This window comes from Emys orbicularis, chromosome 1 (assembly GCF_028017835.1).
Source record: "Emys orbicularis isolate rEmyOrb1 chromosome 1, rEmyOrb1.hap1, whole genome shotgun sequence".
In the NCBI taxonomy this organism is placed as follows: Eukaryota; Metazoa; Chordata; order Testudines; family Emydidae; genus Emys; species Emys orbicularis.
Window position 1 is genome coordinate 129,070,250 of NC_088683.1, and position 19,418 is coordinate 129,089,667.

At 39.4% G+C, this 19,418-nt stretch overlaps 1 protein-coding gene across 1 annotated transcript in view; it reads left to right on the forward strand.

The window, feature by feature from the left end:
• STK38L (serine/threonine kinase 38 like) overlaps positions 1-19,081 on the forward strand; it is a 58,104-nt gene extending 39,023 nt beyond the window's left edge. Inside the window, exons 4-14 of the mRNA XM_065417320.1 lie at positions 3-125; positions 764-847; positions 5,819-5,942; positions 6,538-6,692; positions 7,773-7,875; positions 9,022-9,083; positions 11,012-11,129; positions 11,597-11,720; positions 15,050-15,145; positions 17,231-17,322; positions 18,953-19,081. Of these exons, the coding sequence (XP_065273392.1) occupies positions 3-125; positions 764-847; positions 5,819-5,942; positions 6,538-6,692; positions 7,773-7,875; positions 9,022-9,083; positions 11,012-11,129; positions 11,597-11,720; positions 15,050-15,145; positions 17,231-17,322; positions 18,953-19,080 (1,209 nt within the window). The 3' untranslated portion in view covers position 19,081. The remainder of the gene's footprint in view (positions 1-2; positions 126-763; positions 848-5,818; positions 5,943-6,537; positions 6,693-7,772; positions 7,876-9,021; positions 9,084-11,011; positions 11,130-11,596; positions 11,721-15,049; positions 15,146-17,230; positions 17,323-18,952) is intronic.
• Positions 19,082-19,418: the final 337 nt, after the last annotated feature.

Here is a 19,418-nt window from a genome sequence, read left to right on the forward strand (position 1 = left end):
AGAAAAAACTACGTCGGTCACAGCATGCACGCAAAGAAACAGAATTCCTGCGACTGAAGAGGACTAGGCTTGGCTTAGATGACTTTGAATCGCTGAAAGTTATAGGAAGAGGAGCATTTGGGGAAGTATGTGTCCTCTTTGCTTGGAAGTGGGTTAAGCTAAATCAGAAAAAGTTATATTTATTCTGGAATAAGAGTGTCCACATAGGGAGTTATTCTAGAATAGCTATTTCAGAAAATTTGCAAGTGTAGACAAGCCCTTAAGGTTTTACTGTACAAATTAGCATTCTTGATCTAAAGAACGTGATATTTGATTTGACTATGAATTTGTCAAAATACTGATCATCCCAAAGAGAGATCTAAAATCTATTGATCACTAAAGTTAAAAAGACAACTTCTGATTTGGTGTAAAAGTGTATAATATGGATTATGTCATGTTTAGTATCAGAGGGGTAGCCGCGTTAGTCTGGATCTGGAAAAAGCGACAGAGTCCTGTGGCACCTTATAGACTAATAGAAGTATTGGAGCAAAAGCTTTCGTGGGTGAATACCCACTTCGTCAGACACATGTGGTGGAAATTTCCAGAGGCAGGTATAAATATGCAGGCAAGAATCAGTCTAGATGTCATGTTTTTCTTTCTTCCGTCTTCCTGATTTTAAAATCAAATGCATCTTTTAAGTGCCAACAATTTTCAATCCTCCAAGATATTACAGTTAACAATTTTGTGAGGTATATTAGAATGATGGTTTTCTATTTAATTTTAGGTACGCCTCGTCCAGAAGAAAGATACGGGTCATATTTATGCAATGAAGATATTGAGAAAAGCTGATATGCTGGAAAAAGAGCAGGTTTGTGGAATGGAATGCTCTTAGGTTTATAGTAAATACTTTTTGTGTTTCTGTTGCTTATACTAGGAAATTACTGAGATTGTAAATTCGTTGGGACAGGGACCATTAGTTTGTCCTGTGTTTGTTCTGCACCTAGCATAGTGGGCTCCTAGTCCATGACTAGTGCTCCTAGGCACTATGGTAATACAAATAATAATAAAGGTTAGAAAATAAGGTAGTATAATGGCATTTTGAAAAGTGTTGTATTTATAAGCTCCTGGGGGCAGGGACAATGCCCTTTTTCTTCAGATTTTATAGTACAATAGGGCCTTTCATTTTCAGTTTTTATTTTATTTAATTTTTCCTGGGAATTTATCAGTGTTTATTACCACAACAACAAAAACAGGTGAAAATCAGTGCAAAAAAGTATTAATAATTTTTCTGGGTAAATATCGGGTTTATTTTGGTGGACGGAAAGACAGGAGAAAAAAGTATTCAGTAGATTAATGCTTTGAATTCCGTATATCAATGTGGTTTGCTGCAGAACTAAAACAGAACTCAAAACACAATGCCACCTCTGAGTTTAAGAATACAATATACCTCTAATCCCCAAATAAAACTTTATTTGAATAAACAGTTTACTGTTGTAGACTTAGAACTATTAGCCTATAAATATTTACATTTTAATAATTGGGCCACACCATTTGCAACGCATACACTCAACTTCATCCTTTTCTCCTACTTATTTAAAACTTAAAAAAACTTAATCACGATTAAAAAAAATTAAATGCAATTTAATCACTGTTTTAATCGCACTGTTAAACAATAAAATACCAATTGAAATTTAGTAAATATTTTTGGATGTTTTTCTACATTTTCAAATGTATTGATTTCAGTTATAACACAGAATACAAAGTGTACAGTGCTCACTTTATATTACTTTTGATTACAAATATTTGCACTGTAAAAATGACAAACAAAAGGAATAGTATATTTCAATTCACCTCATACAAGTACTATAGTGCAATCTCTTTATTGTGAACATGCAACTTACAAATGTAGATTTTGTTTGTTTGTTACATAACTGCATTCCATAACAAAACAATGCAACCTTTAGAGCCTACAAGTCCACTCAGACTACTACTTTCAGCCAATCGCTAAGAGAAACAAGTTTGTTTACATTTACGGGAGATAATGCTGCCCTGCTTCTTATTTACAATCTCCCCTGAAAGTGAAAAAAGGCGTTTTCATGGCACTTTTGTAGCCGGCATTGTGAGGTATTTACATGCCAGATATGCTAAACATTCATATGCCTCTTTGTGCTTCGACCACCATTCCAGAGGACGTGTTTCCATGCTGATGATGCTTGTTTAAAAAAAAATGCGTTAATTAAATTTGTGACTGAACTCCTTGGAGGAGAATTGTATGTCTCCTGCTCCATGGTTTTACCCGCATTCTGACATCTATTTTGTGTTATGGTAGTCTCTGACGACGACCCAGCATATGTTGTTTGATTTAAGAACACTTTCGCTGCAGATTTGACAAAACATAGAGCAGGTTCCGATATCAGATTTCTAAAGATAGCTACAGCACTCAACCCAAGGTTTAAGAATCTGAAGTGCCTTCCAAAATCTGAGAGGGACGAGGTGTGGAGCATGCTTTCAGAAGTCTTAAAAGAGCAACTCTCCAATGCAGAAACTACAGTACCTGAACCACCAAAAAAGAAAATCAACCTTCAGTTGATGGCATCTGACTCAGATGATGAAAATGAACATGCATCGATCCGCACTGCTTTGGATCGTTATCGAGCGGAATCCATCGTCAGCATGGACGCATGTCCCCTGGAATGGTGGTTGACGCATGAAGGGACATAAGAATCTTTAGCACATCTGGCATGTAAATATCTTGCAACACTGGCTAGAACAATGCCCTGTAAATGCCTGTTCTCACTTTCAGGTGACATTGTAAACAAGAAGAGGATAGGATTATCTCCTGCAAATGTAAACAAACTTGTTTGAGTGATTGGCTGAACAAGAAGTAGAACTGAATGGACTTGTAGGCTCTAAAGTTTTGCATTGTTTTATTTTTGAATGCAGTTATTTTTTGTACATAATTCTACATTTGTAAGTTGAATTTTCATGATAAAGAGATTTCACTACAATATTTGTATTAGGTGAATTGAAAAATATTATTTTTTACAGTACAAATATTTGTAATCAAAAGTAAAGAAAAGTGAGCACTGTACACTTTGTATTCTGTGTTGTAATTGAAATCAATATATTTGAAAATGTAGAAAGCATCCAAAAATATGTAAATAATTCTATTATTGTTTAACAGCATGATTAATCATGCGATTAATCACGATTAATTTTTTTAATCACTTGACAGCCCTAGTTTAAACTGAAAAAGAAGGGGCTTAAGTACAGGGCATTCTGTCAGTACTCTATATGCAAGAGGCTTCTTGAAAAAAATTTCTTGGCCCAAATTAAAAATGGAGATATGGTTGTTAGACCCTCTGCTGGTCAAATGTTTTGTCCATCCCATTGTTTGTTTTAAATAGATGTTCCATTGAATAGGTACATGACTGAAACATAACCTGTGGCATTAAACATAATTGTTATGTCTACACTGCAGCAAGAAGTGTAACTTCCGGCTCAGGTAGATATACCCACGCTAGCTCTGGCTGAGCTAATGTGCTAAAAATGGCTATGGCAGCACGGGTGGTGGCACAGACTAGTAGCCAAAGTACAGTCCCACCCTATCTCCTGGGTTATACACTCAAGCGGCTAGCCTGTGCCACTGCCTGTGTAGATGCAACAACACTGCAGTTTTTAGTGTTAGCTCTATCAAAGCAGGTGCAGGTACATCTGTCCTAGCCAGAAATTACACCCACAGCAACAGTATAAACATACCCACAGGGAGCATACATTTGCTGAATGTTCCACTGCCTAATGTGTTCTGTAGGAACAACGCATTGAAGATAAATGCAATAAAATCTACAGTTGACACTGGGAGAGATCATCATGATTTGTTTTTAAACTAAGTTTAATTGTATGCAATATCCTCATTCTGAAAAGGAGGGAGTGAGGAAAGAAATCTTTTTCAATGTAGTAATATGGGATAGCGTAACTAGGGGTAGACAAATAACTTGAAGCGAGTAGGCTGCTGTGGGGAGGTGACAGAATGAGGAATGTGAAGTCTACTGTCATCACAGAAATATTTCTGGCCAGTAGAGTTGAGTGGGAGGAGGGGTGTAAAAAAAATTGTATTAAAGTTCAGGTCTCTATTGCTTGGTGAAAATAGCTCTGAAAGCTGGAAACATGTAAGATGATTTCCTTCTATTTAATAATTTCTTGTATCTGATGCATGAAAAACCTTCAGCTGTCAGGGATTGTTGTTCAGCTCTTCATATTTCAATTTCTTTAAGAATTAGGAAACGCACAGTGGGATACAGCGCTTAGCTGCATTATCCTTAAGTTCTAGTGAACCTCGCTGAGTTACCTCATACCATATAGTCTTTCTGCACCAAGCCTCTTCTCCGCTGAAATGCTCCTCCTTTACAGTGCCACAGTTCACCCAACTGACAGTGCTGCAGACAAAAATAATACGTCAAGTTCCTTTTCCACCTGTACTACTCTGTAGACTGTTTCCAGATAAGAGTTCCAAAGCCTAGGATATTTCTCAGTGCATTTTGTGAACAGTTGATTAATATTTTTCAAAAGTTTTGCTAGTAAGTTGTATTCAACCAACGGAATATCATTTGGGATATTTCACTGCAGCTCAGGCACGTGTATTTTACCTATATCTTCTGCCAGACAAACAGGCTCTGAAGTAAAAACTGCTGAAATTGGCAGTACCAATGTATCTCTCATTTCTACAGATGTGGTTAATTTAGCAACCAACCCATTCTTATTAGAGAAGATTCATCCTCAACCATGCTATAAGGAACCTATTATACAAACCAGTTATCAGCTCACTTGGGATACATAAATGAGAGGTCTGATAATTATCGTCAATAATAATACTCCACCCATCACTTTACCTCTGTTTCATGATTTAAGACAGGATCCTACACTTTACTCAATACTTGTACCGGGCTTTCACATTGACTTTCAAATTACATTCCAGACATTTGTAGGTATCTATGAATTCACAATTGGGAAAGTTACATTACAGACCAGACCTTGACATGGTTTTATACTTTAATATGTAAAAAAAAGCCTTTCTTGAAATAAAAAAATCCAGTAGCCAGTTTCAATAAAACATCCAAAGAAATTCCATTTTTCCACAAGCTCTGTTCAACTACTGAATATTATGCATCAAATAGAAACACCCTTTACAAACAGCACTCTACATTTGGGAATGTTTTGAGATGGTCTCTTAAATCAGGAGTTTACACAGCAGTTATGATTTTTTGGAGGCAGAGTTATTCTCCCACAGTTGGCTTCACAGGGATTCTGTGTGGAGATGTGTACCAGGGCCGGCTTGTTCCTGCCTCTGTTCAAGCCCACAAACTGCTCAGAGACCTTTTACTGGTAAAACACTCCATGCAGTTTATTTACCACAGTGTTTCCACCACTCTTATATGCTGTACAGCCTTATGCTTACTGTCCTAGGGAGCCCTCAGCTCTGGAAGCAGGGGAGATCTTGAGATCTCTCTCCCGTTTTCTGCTTCCCCTCCCTTCCTTCCTTCCTGTGCCTGTTGTATCATCTGCCTGATAGGCTAATTAGCCTCTTAGTTCTCCTCAGCCCATCAGTTAGGCACAGCTCTTCTTAATGAGGTTTACTCTAGAGTAATTAATTAGTTACAGTGACCAGAGTGTTGGCTCAGCTGCTGTTGCCCAGCATCCTGACACAGGATTATAAACAGTTTCTTCATCGGAGATCATGAACAATGCAGTGATTGGTACAGTAACTAGAAATACAATTTAATATTAAAGTAATAATTATCCTTGATATTAATGACAATTTGTTTATTATCTGTGCATGTAGGTGGCCCATATCAGAGCAGAAAGAGATATATTGGTCGAAGCGGATGGTGCTTGGGTGGTGAAAATGTTTTATAGTTTTCAAGATAAAAGGAATCTTTACCTGATCATGGAGTTCCTACCTGGAGGTAAAAAGCAAACCAATGAGTTCAGTGGCTCAGTGATTAAAGTATTTATTCCTTTTTTTTATGTAGTTGATAACAAAAGCAATCTTAAATACTTGATGCTCATGGGATTTTTATGCTATGTTAAGTTCCAGTATCAGTGATATCCACATTCCTGGATTTTTTTTTTTTTTGAGCCTTTAAAACATCTGTAATAATAGTTGTGGTTTTGGATTAAATAATTCCTGTAACCAGATGTTCTGCTGTTCTCTACTGGTGCCAATAACTGTGAAAGTGGCTATTACTGAAAACAATTACTGTGTGGTATATGTTAGGAGATACGAAATTCAACTGACTCCACTTCACTGAGTACCCTACTTTAAAAATCCAGTTAATAATTTTCAGCTGGTTCCTGCTAGGTCCAATTTGCCAAACAGGCTTTGAAGCAGAGTAACAATGGGTCTATTGGGCTAGCAGTTCCTTGGAGTATTGGCCTTGCAGTTGAAACATGCAGAAGCCAGCTGTAGGATTCTAATGGAATCTACCGCTATTTCCAGTAGAGTTATCCTTGGTAATTAAAATGCACTGGTCTTTCTAATGTGTTTTTCTCTGTGGGTAGGTGATATGATGACCTTACTTATGAAGAAAGACACTTTAACAGAAGAGGAAACACAATTTTACATTTCTGAAACTGTGCTGGCCATAGATGCCATCCATCAGCTGGGATTCATCCATAGAGATATTAAACCAGATAACCTCTTGCTGGATGCCAAGGCATGTAACTTGTTTGTAAACTATTTAAGTTTAGGTTTCAGAGTAGCAGCCGTGTTAGTCTGTATCCGCAGAAATAACAGGAGTACTTGTGGCACCTTAGAGACTAACAAATTTATTAGAGCATAAGCTTTCGTGGGCTACAACCCACTTCTTCGGATGCATTTAAGTTTAAGCTTCTACTGTCTGATGCCAATCTCCCTTACACTAGTGTTAATCAGAAATAACTCCATTGAAGCCATTAGCATTACACTAGTGTTTAAACTGGAGGGAGTGAAGTCAGAATCTGCCTCCCATATTTTATCTTGTAGAACATCTATACAATTAGCATAGCAAAAGTAGCACTACATTGTTTTACTTTACTGAAAGTGTTAACAATGGGGATCTTCTTAGACGCTAGAAAAGACCCATCCACAAGGTCCAATGTACTTGCAGACTGTAGCCTCAGGCTAAAACCACATTCACATACATTAATTGTTGTTGCAGTCTGTTACTTTAAGAAAAGCATGAAGTACAAAATATACTGACAATGCTACATAAATGTTCAGTTTTTCTTTTAAATGATCATTGTAACTTTTGATGCAATTATTTCATTTGGCTTTTTCTCGGTTAACTGATCAGAAGGGAGATTTACTGGTTAGAGCAAAATTTTGAGAGCCAGGAAACTAAACTAGTCTGTTACCTTAAGTGAGTCAGTTGACCACCTCAAATCTTTCTAAATCCAGCTATAAAACTGGATTAAAACACACTATCAAAATTGTTTAAGTATATTTCATTCTAATTGAGACTTCATAAGTAAACAATATTGTACTTTTCCATTCTTTTCCCCTCTAACCCCAAGCATCAAATAAACAAACAAAACTCCTAAATTCTTTGGAATAATTAAGCATAGTTCATTCATTACAAATCATTCTTTCTTGATGTATAAAGATTCAGCCACTATAATGTCCTCTAGATAAATAATCCTGCACAAATCTGCAGTTCATGCATTTCTGAAGCGAGCAGGTAATGTTATTAAAACGTGTTGCTCCCTCTAACACTCAACTTTCCCAACAATGTTTTTTATCTTCTCTGATTCTGTAGGGTCATGTGAAGCTATCTGATTTTGGACTATGCACTGGTTTAAAGAAAGCTCATCGAACTGAATTCTACAGGAACCTTACACACAATCCACCAAGTGACTTTTGTAAGTATAAAGGTGTTCTAGTTAAAGTGTTAAACGGCTTTAGACTGCAGCCATTCCACACTGTAATTGTAAGCCTGTTAGGTTTCACAGAATAAACAAGACTGGGTTGGGTTGGGTTGAGTTGTTTTTTTTGAACGGGAGAACAGTACACAGAATAGCTAGGAATTAGAGGAAGGAGATGGTGTTGGTGGGTACGTCTTCACTACCCGCCGTATCGGCAGGTAGCAATCAATTTATCCAGGATCAATGTATCGCGTCTCGTTAAGACGCGATATATCGATCTCCGAACGCGCTCACCGTCGACTCCGGAACTCCACCAGAGCGAGCGGCGGTAGCGCAGTCGACGGGGGAGCCGCGGCCATCGATCCCGCGCCGTCTGGACCCCAGGTAATTCAATCCAAGATACTTCAGCGTAGCTGAAGTTGCGTATCTTGGATCGATATTCCCCCCCCCCCCCCCCCCCCCCGCAGTGTAGACCAGCCCAGTGATTGTGTAGGTGGCACTTTTCTCTGAGTCTGAATTGAACCCATTCCCCATAATGTTAGAGGACCCTGTGCTGCTGGAAATATTCTTCTAGCTGATGAGGACATTCTAGCTGAAATCAGTAATGATCTCATGAAACTTTTTTCATAATGGTAAGGGTGTCATCCTATTTGCCCTCGTCACATTTCAATGGTAGGTAACTAATTACATGCTACTGATCTAAATTCCCCCTGTGGTTTAATTCGGATTCCTGGTTCTTGACTTCCAGCTTTGCTCTGCAATGGCTGCCATGGTCAGAGGTGCCTGTATTTTATTGGTGGAAGGAGTAATCAGTGTATATACATTACCAGGCCCGTCATAAAGGTGTTGAGCTTCAGTTAGTGTTTGTAAAACATTAAGAAATCCTTGGATCCTTGTATCAAATATCATTATTGTTGCTGTTGCACTTTAAACATTCCCCATCCTGGCAGTTTAGGATTGTTTGACATTACCTCCCTTTTCCCTCTCCAGTTCTACCAAAAAAATAAAAATCTGTAATAAAGCATTTTAAAGGTACAAAAAGATTATTTTGTAAAAACGACATATTATCAATCAGGCTGATTTTTTTTTCTTGTACTCTTTCACAAATCTTTTAATGTCTAATAATTCTGTTTTGTAAATAAGCATTTCAGAATATGAACTCAAAGAGAAAAGCAGAGACGTGGAAGAAGAACAGACGACAGCTGGTGAGTCACTTCACAGTGGAACCTAGTTAAATTTTGTAGAAATAAAGTTGTCTGCACATACCTCTTTGTAAAGACAAACATTAGACAAATTTAAAAAATCTGCATTAATGTTCAAGTTGCTGCCTTAATATCTCAAAGGCCCAGATCACCCAAACATGAATGTACTTAACGTTGTGTGAGTAGTTCCACTGTAGTCAAGAGGCAGTGTGGTTTAGTGGTTAAGGCACCAAATTCAGTCACAAGACCTGAGGGCAGATCTTCAGTTGGTATAAATGTTCATAGCATGGAGCCATGGAAACTTATACAGATCTGCCACTTTGAGCACCTATTCCTGGCTCTGCCACTGGACCTGCTGTCAAGTCAAATTCACTACTTTGTGCTTTTGTTTCCCCCCCCACCTTTCGTTTGTCTTGTCATTTAGACTGGAAACTCTTCAGAGCAGGGATTGCCTCTTACATATGTTTGTATATTACCTTGCACAGTGGGGCCCCCCTCTCAGTTGGGTTTTCTAAGTGCTATCATCATACACTGAATTAATGCTAACAGCAAGTGTTTGCATGATCAGTGCCTAAGTGAGGACATTCAAAAACAGTCCAACAGCAAAGGTAACTCAACCACATTGTACAACTGAGTTCATATAATTGATTGTATGCTTTGTAAATCACAAAATGTCATATATTAAACTCATAAAATAATAACACAAGTATGTCTTTGCTGTATTTGAAAATATTAATAAATATTTATAAATAGAAAAAATAATAAACATTGTATGTGTGCAGTACAGCCAAGCAAACATTGCTTTCTGATCCTTAACTTTGGCATTTCTTGACTTGATAAAATTTATCTTAGAGGTTGAGCTGGTTTAAAAAATCTGAAACATTGGGTTTTCAAAACACCTATTTACTTGTGTGTTTTATAATTTTATCGGTTGTGTCTTCACTGCACGGTTAACTTGGGGGATTGGCAGTTGGGTGTGAGCCCCTGGGTGAGTCTAGTTCGGGTGTGAGCAGCCAAACCGTAAAGCCATACTTGAGTATGTCCACTAGACTGAGTCAACACTGGCACTGCACTCGCTTGTGTGAGGCACTAGGACTTCTGAGGTCTCATCCCATGGTTCTTTGCACTGCAGTAAAATGAGACGCTCTGTGATTGTTTCCTAGTGAATTATAGGAGAACTTGTCTATCTTTCTGGGCACGGAGGGGAATCTGTGGAAAGGCATTGGAGAACTATCAGCAGTTGAGTGAGCCTGCAGCCTCACTGCAAAGTAGGCAGGTTACCAGCCTGAGTGTAATTAGCATTTGGGCTTTAAGTAGAGATGAGGACGTTCAAAATTTCCATCTGTCAGGAAATTCCTGACCAGCTCTAGCTTTAACCTGTACCCCAGGATAGGCCAGTGAGCCCAGGTACAAAGCACACCTTACTTTTTTGTGTGTGAATGGAAGCCACGTTAGGGGAAACACCAAAATAAGAGCCTGAGTTAATTCTGCAGTGCAGATACGCTCATATACAGAACAGTTTTAGTGTTTCAGGAGAGTCAGATGTTGAATGTACACTTTTTCTGACTACTTTTATAATTTACTAATTACTAATTGGTAGGCTAAAATGTATAAAGAAATGTGATCTAAGAAATCATTGATATTTCAGTCTGTATGTACTATGGTCTCTTCACACTTGGGGGTGGGAGGTGGCAGTCTAACTTCAAAGTTATTTTTGGTTCTGTGCTTGTGTATCTAAATGAACAGTCTCTTGGGTTTTATGTATTCTGACTTATCAAATTACTTATCCTTTTTCCACTAAATATCAGTACTCTGTCTATTAATTCCAGTAAGTTTTTGTTTTTTTCCCCACAGAACTTTAAAATGGTGAGCGTATAATCCATATAAAGAGCCCACCCAACCCCTACTTCTTTTTTTTTTTTTTTTTCCAGGCATACTCTACGGTTGGGACCCCAGATTATATTGCTCCAGAAGTATTCATGCAGACTGGGTACAACAAGTTGTGTGACTGGTGGTCTTTGGGAGTGATTATGTATGAAATGCTAATAGGTATGTTATCATTACCAACCCCAAGATAGATTTTAGGGTCAGAAGGGACCATTAGATGACTGAGTCTGACCTGCTGTATAACACAGGGCATAGAATTTCATCTAGTAACTTTTTTTACTGAGCCCAACAGTTTGTGCTCAACTAAGTAGATCTTCCAGAAGGGCATCCACTCTTAATTTGAAGACATTAAGAGATGGAGAATGCACCACTTTCCTTAGTAGTTTGGTCCAGTGGTTGATCACCCTCACTGTTAAAAATTGTTACAGATTCAGTCCCCTTAACCTTTAATTTTACAATTCCAAAGGTATTTTGTAGTTTTCAAGGAGAGAATTTTTTTAGTTGACGTTGCCATGCAGAAATTTTTGAGGGAGAGATAGCAAAGTGGCTTTGTTTTATGTCAGACTGGGCCTAGGTACACTTTTTTCTAATGTTGGAAAAGCTCATTAAGCTTTTTTCCATTTATATAGGGTATCCACCTTTCTGCTCTGAAACGCCACAAGAAACGTATAGGAAAGTTATGAACTGGAAAGAAACGTTGGTATTTCCTCCAGAGGTGCCCATTTCAGAGAAAGCAAAGGACTTAATTCTAAGGTTAGTAACTAAAACTTTTTGTGGCCATTCAGACCCATAGACATGATCCTCTTCCATTACGTTCATTTTCCAGTGTGTGGAGAAACTCATTTCTGCAGGGTGGAAAGGTGCTGAACTCATCTCCTTCTCCCCATATAACCATTTCCGGAGGCCAAGCTTACAGGGATGGAAAGTTCAGCTCGCTGGGCCAGATTCTGCTACCACTGAAGTTAATGAAAAGCTTCCACTGAAGTTGATGGGAGCAAGAGTAGGCCCTAAGGAGGGAAGTCCTGAATTACACTAATTTATATGTTTCAGAGTAGCAGCCGTGTTAGTCTGTATCCGCAAAAAGAACAGGAGTACTTGTGGCACCTTAGAGACTAACAAATTTATTAGAGCATAAGCTTTCGTGGGCTACAACTCACTTCTTCGGATGCATCCGAAGAAGTGAGTTGTAGCCCACGAAAGCTTATGCTCTAATAAATTTGTTAGTCTCTAAGGTGCCACAAGTACTCCTGTTCTTTTTACTAATTTATATGTATTAAAGACCTGATCCTGCTGTGCTGAGGCTGACAGAACCCCCATTCAATGGAAGTTTTGTCTGTATTAGGACTGCATGACTGGGCCCTGAAAGAATATAAGAGATGGGGAGAGGGGAGGAATAAAGGGAGGATCATGAAGATGCAGGAAAAGAACAGTGATAATAGATTTTCTGTGTAATACTTGGTCTTGTAAAGCATTAGATGCATGGACTGCATAGGCTGCATTAGTCTTTATTACAGCTACCTTTCAAAAGATATAACTTTAGAAGCAGTCTTTTTTGACAAGCACCATAAAAAGTATTAATAATGGTCCACAGTTATCTGGGAGAAATTATTCAATCAAGTGGAAGATCAAAGCATCTTTTAATTTTAGACACAGAGAAAGTTTTAGGTTGAACGAGAAGTTGAAGGACCCCAGCCAGGTACCTCTCCCACTTTGCCCTTTCTCCTATCCACTTCATCCATTCTTGGTAAATATTTCAGTTTTTCAGTTGCACCTCACAAAAATTTGTTCCAAATTCTCATCTGAATGCTTTGCGTGAGGGAATCGGAATAATGCAACTGCAAATCTCTTGGCGTGTCTGTCTCCAGCAATAGAGACAGAACAGATCTGAAGGAAAAAGAATGTTTTAAAAATCAAATTTTCAGTTATCCATTGGGGAACTGGAAAAACTGAACAGCATCCAGCACATAAAGCACATCAATTCAGAGCCAACAAAACAACGCAGCAGATATAATGGAGTTTGACTTAATCAGCGCTTCTCAAATGCAGCCACTGTGGTTGCATGTGGCCACCATGGGCTTTTCTTGCAACCACAGCCTCCTGGGCTGTGATGGGGAATAAGAGGGGCAAAGCAGTGCCTCCTTCCCTCCACTCCCCATTGCTCCTGGATGCACTGCCTTAGTGTTGGTTGCTGGGGCCTCCAGCAGGAGTTGGACCCTGTCCCCCTCTGGAGGCACCTGGGGCACAACGCTGGAGGAGCAGTCACTTGGTGAGTTCCCCACCTTCTGGCCGTGGGGCTTCGGGCTCCAGCCCTGAGCTCTGGATGCATGGTGGCGGACCCTAGGCTCTGTCCGCGCAGCTTCGGGCTGTTCCCAGGCCCCCTCCCCTCAGTGTCAGGCTCCGGCCCCCAGCTGCCTCACCCAGCCACACTCATCCCAGTTCCCCATGGCCCCCCCTGCTTTCCCTGACCCCCTCCTCCCCCATCCAGGGCTTAATTTGCCCCCACATTTGCTGGGGCTGAGTAAATGATACTTGTATGTTTGTTAATATCACTTTTCACAACTGACTTACTAGCTAGCAATAAATAAATTACAATAATTTGGATGTGTATATGTGCATATTTATTTGTTTTTCCTAAAGCTAATTAAGTATTTTAGGAAAAAGTGTGAGAGTGGCCACCAGCAAGAGTTGGTGGCCGCACTCAGAGGTCACTAAGTAATTTGTCCTGAAAACCCCAATATAGAGATTGTTGGACTGTATGGATAAAATCACATTTTCCAAAAGCCATTTCTTCGTGATGGTGGTTATTCCTTACCTAATATTGATTGACCTGTAGGGATTTGATTTCAAGGATTAGCTTAGAAATAATTTTTCTTTGGCTTTTTATTTTTTGGTGGAAGGGTACTTTGATATTTTCAAAGTTAGGAAATAATTTCACATCTCAACAAGTGCCATTCAGATGTAAGATAAGAATATTACTCTTGTGGGAGTATAGCTTAGTCAATTTATAACCTGAATGACTTGTCACATTACTGAAATGCCTGTCAGAACTTGCTTTGTGCTGGCAAGAAGGAGGTTTTGTTTCTATGAAGGTTTGGCAGGTAAAATGTTTTATGAATCTGGATGTTGTGATCATTTAGGTATAGCCAGTTACCCATATTGATTCTTATAAATGAATTGCTCTGAGTATGTTAGCCACTGCCAAACACACACTCTTGTCACTCTGTTGCCTGAAATAATGGAGAGAATCTTCCATCTGCTGGACAACAATTGCTGCTGAGCACAAATTGTCTACCGCTTTCAGTGCGGAACAGATGACTACTTGAAAGCAGAAGTGGAATCTAGTTAAACAAATCAACTTTCAGAAGCAACATTAGTTTATACAAAAGCAGCATGTCCGTCAGCAAAGGAGTTTATAGGAGGGCAGCACACTGTCATGCAGCAAACTGAAGGCCCAATCTGCAAATTGCTGAGTGGACTCAACTCCCATTAGATCAATCGGTGGCTCAGCACCTAAAGGGACCGGGCTCTTTGTTTGAAAGGGCCTTGTTTTTTTCTCCATTATGGATGCTTGACAAGGCACTTGCTTCTCCAATTGTCTGGTGGCTAAACTACCAGTTCCAGAAGGCTGAATCACAGCACAGCACTGACTTGTCTGGTGGAACGTGCTGCTGTTTAATGTGGGAGGATAAGAAGGTTTTGGAGGTTGGTTAAAAAGAGAGAGTACTTAGCAGAAATGGATGCTTTAAAATCAAGATATCTCTCTTGGGCCAGACCATGTGGAGAAACTGGAAATTCCAAGAAACGAAATGTCTTCTTGTTACTGGTTTGGAATAATAACCAGCTCTGGCAGCAACTTGTTCACAAAAGCCTGGAGCTGAAAGGGAAATATGATATATTACCATTGTAGCATTGTGCCTTTTATAATATGACTGACAACATTTTATTTCTGTGATTTTTCTAGGTGTAATGGGATGTTGAACAATCCAAAGATAAAACAATTTAATAGATTTTATAAAATTTCTGCTACAGGATTGTACAATGATTTATTTTATATTGTAACATTCTTTCTTCCCCCCCTTCAGATTTTGTATTGATTCGGAAAATAGAATTGGTAGTAATGGAGTAGAGGAAATAAAGGATCATCCATTTTTTGAAGAAGTTGACTGGGGACATATCAGGTATATAGATGTGCTTTGTATATTGGATGGAAATCTTGGTAGCAATAATTTCATATGCTGCAAAGGCAGGAATAACTTATCTTAATTAGCTTTTTATTATAAAGTGTAACTACAGTAACTCCTCACTTAACGTTGTAGTTATGTTCCTGAAAAAGCGATTTTATGCGAAATGATGTTAAGCAAATCCCATTTCCCCATAAGAATTAATGTAAATGGGGGGGGTTAGGTTCCAGGGAAATTTTTTTTGCCAGACAAGACCTTATATACATATACAGTATACGTTTTAAATAATTTTAAACAAACAGTTTAATATTGTACACAGCAATGAATGATTGTGAAGCTTGGTTGAGGTGGTGGAGTAAGAGGGTGGGATATTTCCCAGGGAATGCCTTTCTGCTAAATGATGAACAAGCACTCAGCTGAGCCCTCAAGGGTTAATAGGCTGTTGTTAATGTAGCCTCACACTCTACAAGGCAGCATGGACTGAGGGCAGGAGGGAGGAAATACAATAGATGCAGGGCAGTAGCTGCAAACACTTCCCTGCAAAAACTGAACATGATGATGAACCCACGCTATCCAGCTGGAGCGCACCACTCCCTCCTCCTGACAGCACATGCACGACTGCACAGGTGCTGACTTTCCAAAGTGCTGGGGGGTGCGTGCATGAGTGAGAGAGAGAGAGAGATGTGCATTGCCCCTTTAAGTACGCTGACGCCACTTCAAGTACATTGCCCTTTTAAGCTGTTCAGCCAGTTCAGACATGAAGCAACAGCTTCCTGCAAACTCTCCCCGCCCCCTTCTGTCCCCGAGCCCTGTGACTGTCACCTCCTCCACTTTGTGGAGGGGAGGGGCAGGAACAGGGGGACATCCTGACATCAGCACCCCTCTCCTCTCTCCCTCTCCCCCAGCAAGCAGGAAGCTCCCAGGAGCAGCTCCAAGTCAGAGGGCAGGTCAGGAGCAGCACGGCAGTGGGGGGAAGGCCATCTGAACTGCTGCTGGGCAGATGCTGAGCCACATACCTTATGGGGAATTTAGGGGAGTTGATTGGGTTGGGGTTGCCGGCTCCCCGTGGTTCTAATCCCCACGAGGAGGGCCTGCTCTTCCAGAGAATCCTGCAAGCAGTGGACAAAGCAGGCAACTGCCAAACAACGTTATAAGGGAGCATTGCACAACTTTAAACAAGCTTGTTCCCTAATTGATCAGCAATGTAACAACGTTAACTGGGACAACGTTAAGTGAGGAGTTACTGTATTGGAAAAACAAGCAATTCCAGCCTTGTTCTCAGAGGAGGGAACTGACATTCATAGAGCTGATCCGTTTTTTATGCAGCATTCCCCAAACTAGAGAGAATCCAGACTAGTTTGCAGTGATGCAGGACAGAAAGCAGTGGTGGCAGGGAAATCAGAGTGATTCCTGATTTGCACTCACCTACCCCCAGCATGTTTGCTCCCATGGCTGCAGTGGGCCAGACCTTAGAAGCCAGCCATCTCTCCCCCCCTGCTCCCACAGCTACCCATACTGTAACAGGCTGACAGTATAGCTCATGGCTTTGAAAATACACGTGGCCCATCCCCAGAGAGCAGCCAGTGGTCACCCGCATGTAGCCTTCTGACCAGGTCATTTGAGAAGGGGGGAAAAAGAAAATTAAAAAAATCCAGCAAATAAAAATAGCAAACAAAAAAATCATACACAGAAATCACAAAGAGAAAGAGAATGAAAAGGAGAAAAGGCTGCAACTATGAGTGAAACACAAGGGCATCTCTTTTAAAACTGACTTCAGTGGCACTCAAAATATGGCCAGTAGAGACTGCTGCTGCTGCTACCACCATCCTTTAAGGATGCAGGGTAAACCTGTGTCTTATAAATATTGTACCTTTATATGTAAAAGCCCATATTTCTCCTTGATGGTCACCCCACCCAATCCTGCAGCTCACTTAGCTCAGTTGAAGTCAGTGGAGGTATAACATTGTACACCAGCTGAGAATCTTGCCCTTCGTGTTTACAAGGGGGATATTGTCATCCTGTAGCAAAATTAAAAGTAATGAAGCTTTTCTTACTATTCAGTTCTCTTTTTTGTGTGTGTAGGGAGAGGCCAGCTGCAATCCCTATAGAAATCAAAAGTATTGATGACACTTCCAATTTCGATGAATTTCCTGAATCTGATATTTTACAGCCAGGTGAGACCTTGTAAATTGCAATCTTATCTAACACATCCCAAAATATAACCATAAATTTTATTTCCATTATATTCATTTTTCCAGTATCTTGATCCAGCTACTTCAGACCTGCACTGTATTTGGATTATCTGGGAACTTTGTTAGTGAATTGCATTTAAATAAATTAAAAAAAAATCTGTGAGCTACCCCTTCCTTAATCCTCTTTCTCGGGGTGTGTGAAAATATAGCTTTTAATATTGATTTAATCTAGGAGGAAAAGGGTGTGGTGTGTGTGTGTGTGTGTGTGTGTGTGTGTGTGTGTGTGTGAGCGCGAAGGTGTGTTGCCTTAATGGTAAGCAGTTACAGGATTTCACCATATAGACAATATTGCCACATTTTTGGTAAAATGTATTGCACTAATTGGTTTCAGATGTTTGGTAACATTGAAATTTAAGTCAGATGCAAATGTTATATTCTTTGTGGGCAAAATTTCAAAAGCATCTAAATGATTGACAAGCAGCAGTACTAAGGTTAAACACTTACAATGAGAATTAGGCTCCTAAGTCACTTAAGTCATATAGGCACTTTTTCAAAAGTGCCAAGTCAGCATTTAGCGGGAGATACTTAAATGTATAAGACCTGAATCTGCAAGGTGATGGGTTCCCTCAGCTCCCACTGGCTTCAATGAAACTATTTATGTGTGTTGAGTGAGACGCATGCTTAAGTATGTTGGCGTCAAACAGTCTTTACTATTCTTCTAGCTCATCCCACTCACCCCAAATCTTAATTTTTTTTTCTGTAACTCTGAAATGGCTCCTATAGAATGGCAAGTTGGTTTTCCTCTTTAATTCCAGAATTTTCAAACCTGGATGCCTGAAGTTAGGTACCTAACTCTATATTTAGGCAGCTAATTAAATTACATGGATTTCTTTTCATAAATTCTGAGGCTCTATTACTCCCATTGACTTTAATAGGCATTTATGATACACAGTATCACAGAAAATGTTGCTTATTCTTTAGATGCCTAAATATTAACTTGAGAACTTAACTTTCAGCACCAAGTCTGAACATTTTGGCTTAGAACTATAGGAACATTAATCTGAATAATTATTTTACAAGAACAGTTCTGTGTTCAGCACTGGAATAATATTAGATGTTCATAAAGTAAAATGTTAGCTCTCCTAAATGCTCTACAAATGTCACAAAAGCACTAATTAGTGAAGAAATTCAAAAAGAGTATAAGTATAGAGTGGTACAGTCCTGTTGGGAAAGGTCTGATTTTTTGCTACTGTTTTTGGTGGGATACCGTGTGTGTGTGTTGTGTCTGTGTGTGTGTGTCTGTGTGTGTGTGTGTCAGTTCCTAAAAGTTGTTGTTTTTTTAATTGTGGTGACAGTTGGGGATCAGGATCTTACTGTGGCAGGCAATATAAAGGCCGTTCCTTCCTCAAAGATGCCGGGTGATATCCTGGCCCTTTTGAAGTTAATGGCAAAACTTCCATTGACTTTGCTAGGACCAGGATTTCACCTGCAGTCTTTATAATGCTAGAAAGAACCAACTTCAGGATTGTTTGCCTGACATTGTGTGGTGACTTCTCTTACCAGCAATACTAATTTTTTTTTTAATTCTTTCTTTTTGACTTCTACATTCCAGTGCCAAATACCACAGAACCTGACTACAAATCCAAAGACTGGGTTTTCCTCAATTATACCTACAAGAGGTTTGAAGGGCTTACACAGCGTGGCTCTATCCCTTCCTACATGAAAGCTGGGAAGTTGTGAAACAAAACAAAACCCCATAAAATTCAAAACAAAACAAAAAACAAACCTCAGGTAGCTGCATCACCAGGCCTGCTTGGCGTAGATATCAATACAGTGACTCTGGTGCGCATCGACTTCACAAGGAAATTCTACAGGATTAGGATTTCTAAAACTACTACAGGAATTAGTTGGCAGTGCCAGCTGGCTTTTTTTTTTTTTTTTTTTTTTTTAATATTTGAATATTTTTGTTAACTTTATTATACAAAGGTACTGGAATAAAAGGATCATACATCCCTTTGCAACTGCACTGCCTATGTGTGTATAAAGGTTAATTATGCCTCTGTGTACTGTGGCTTTGT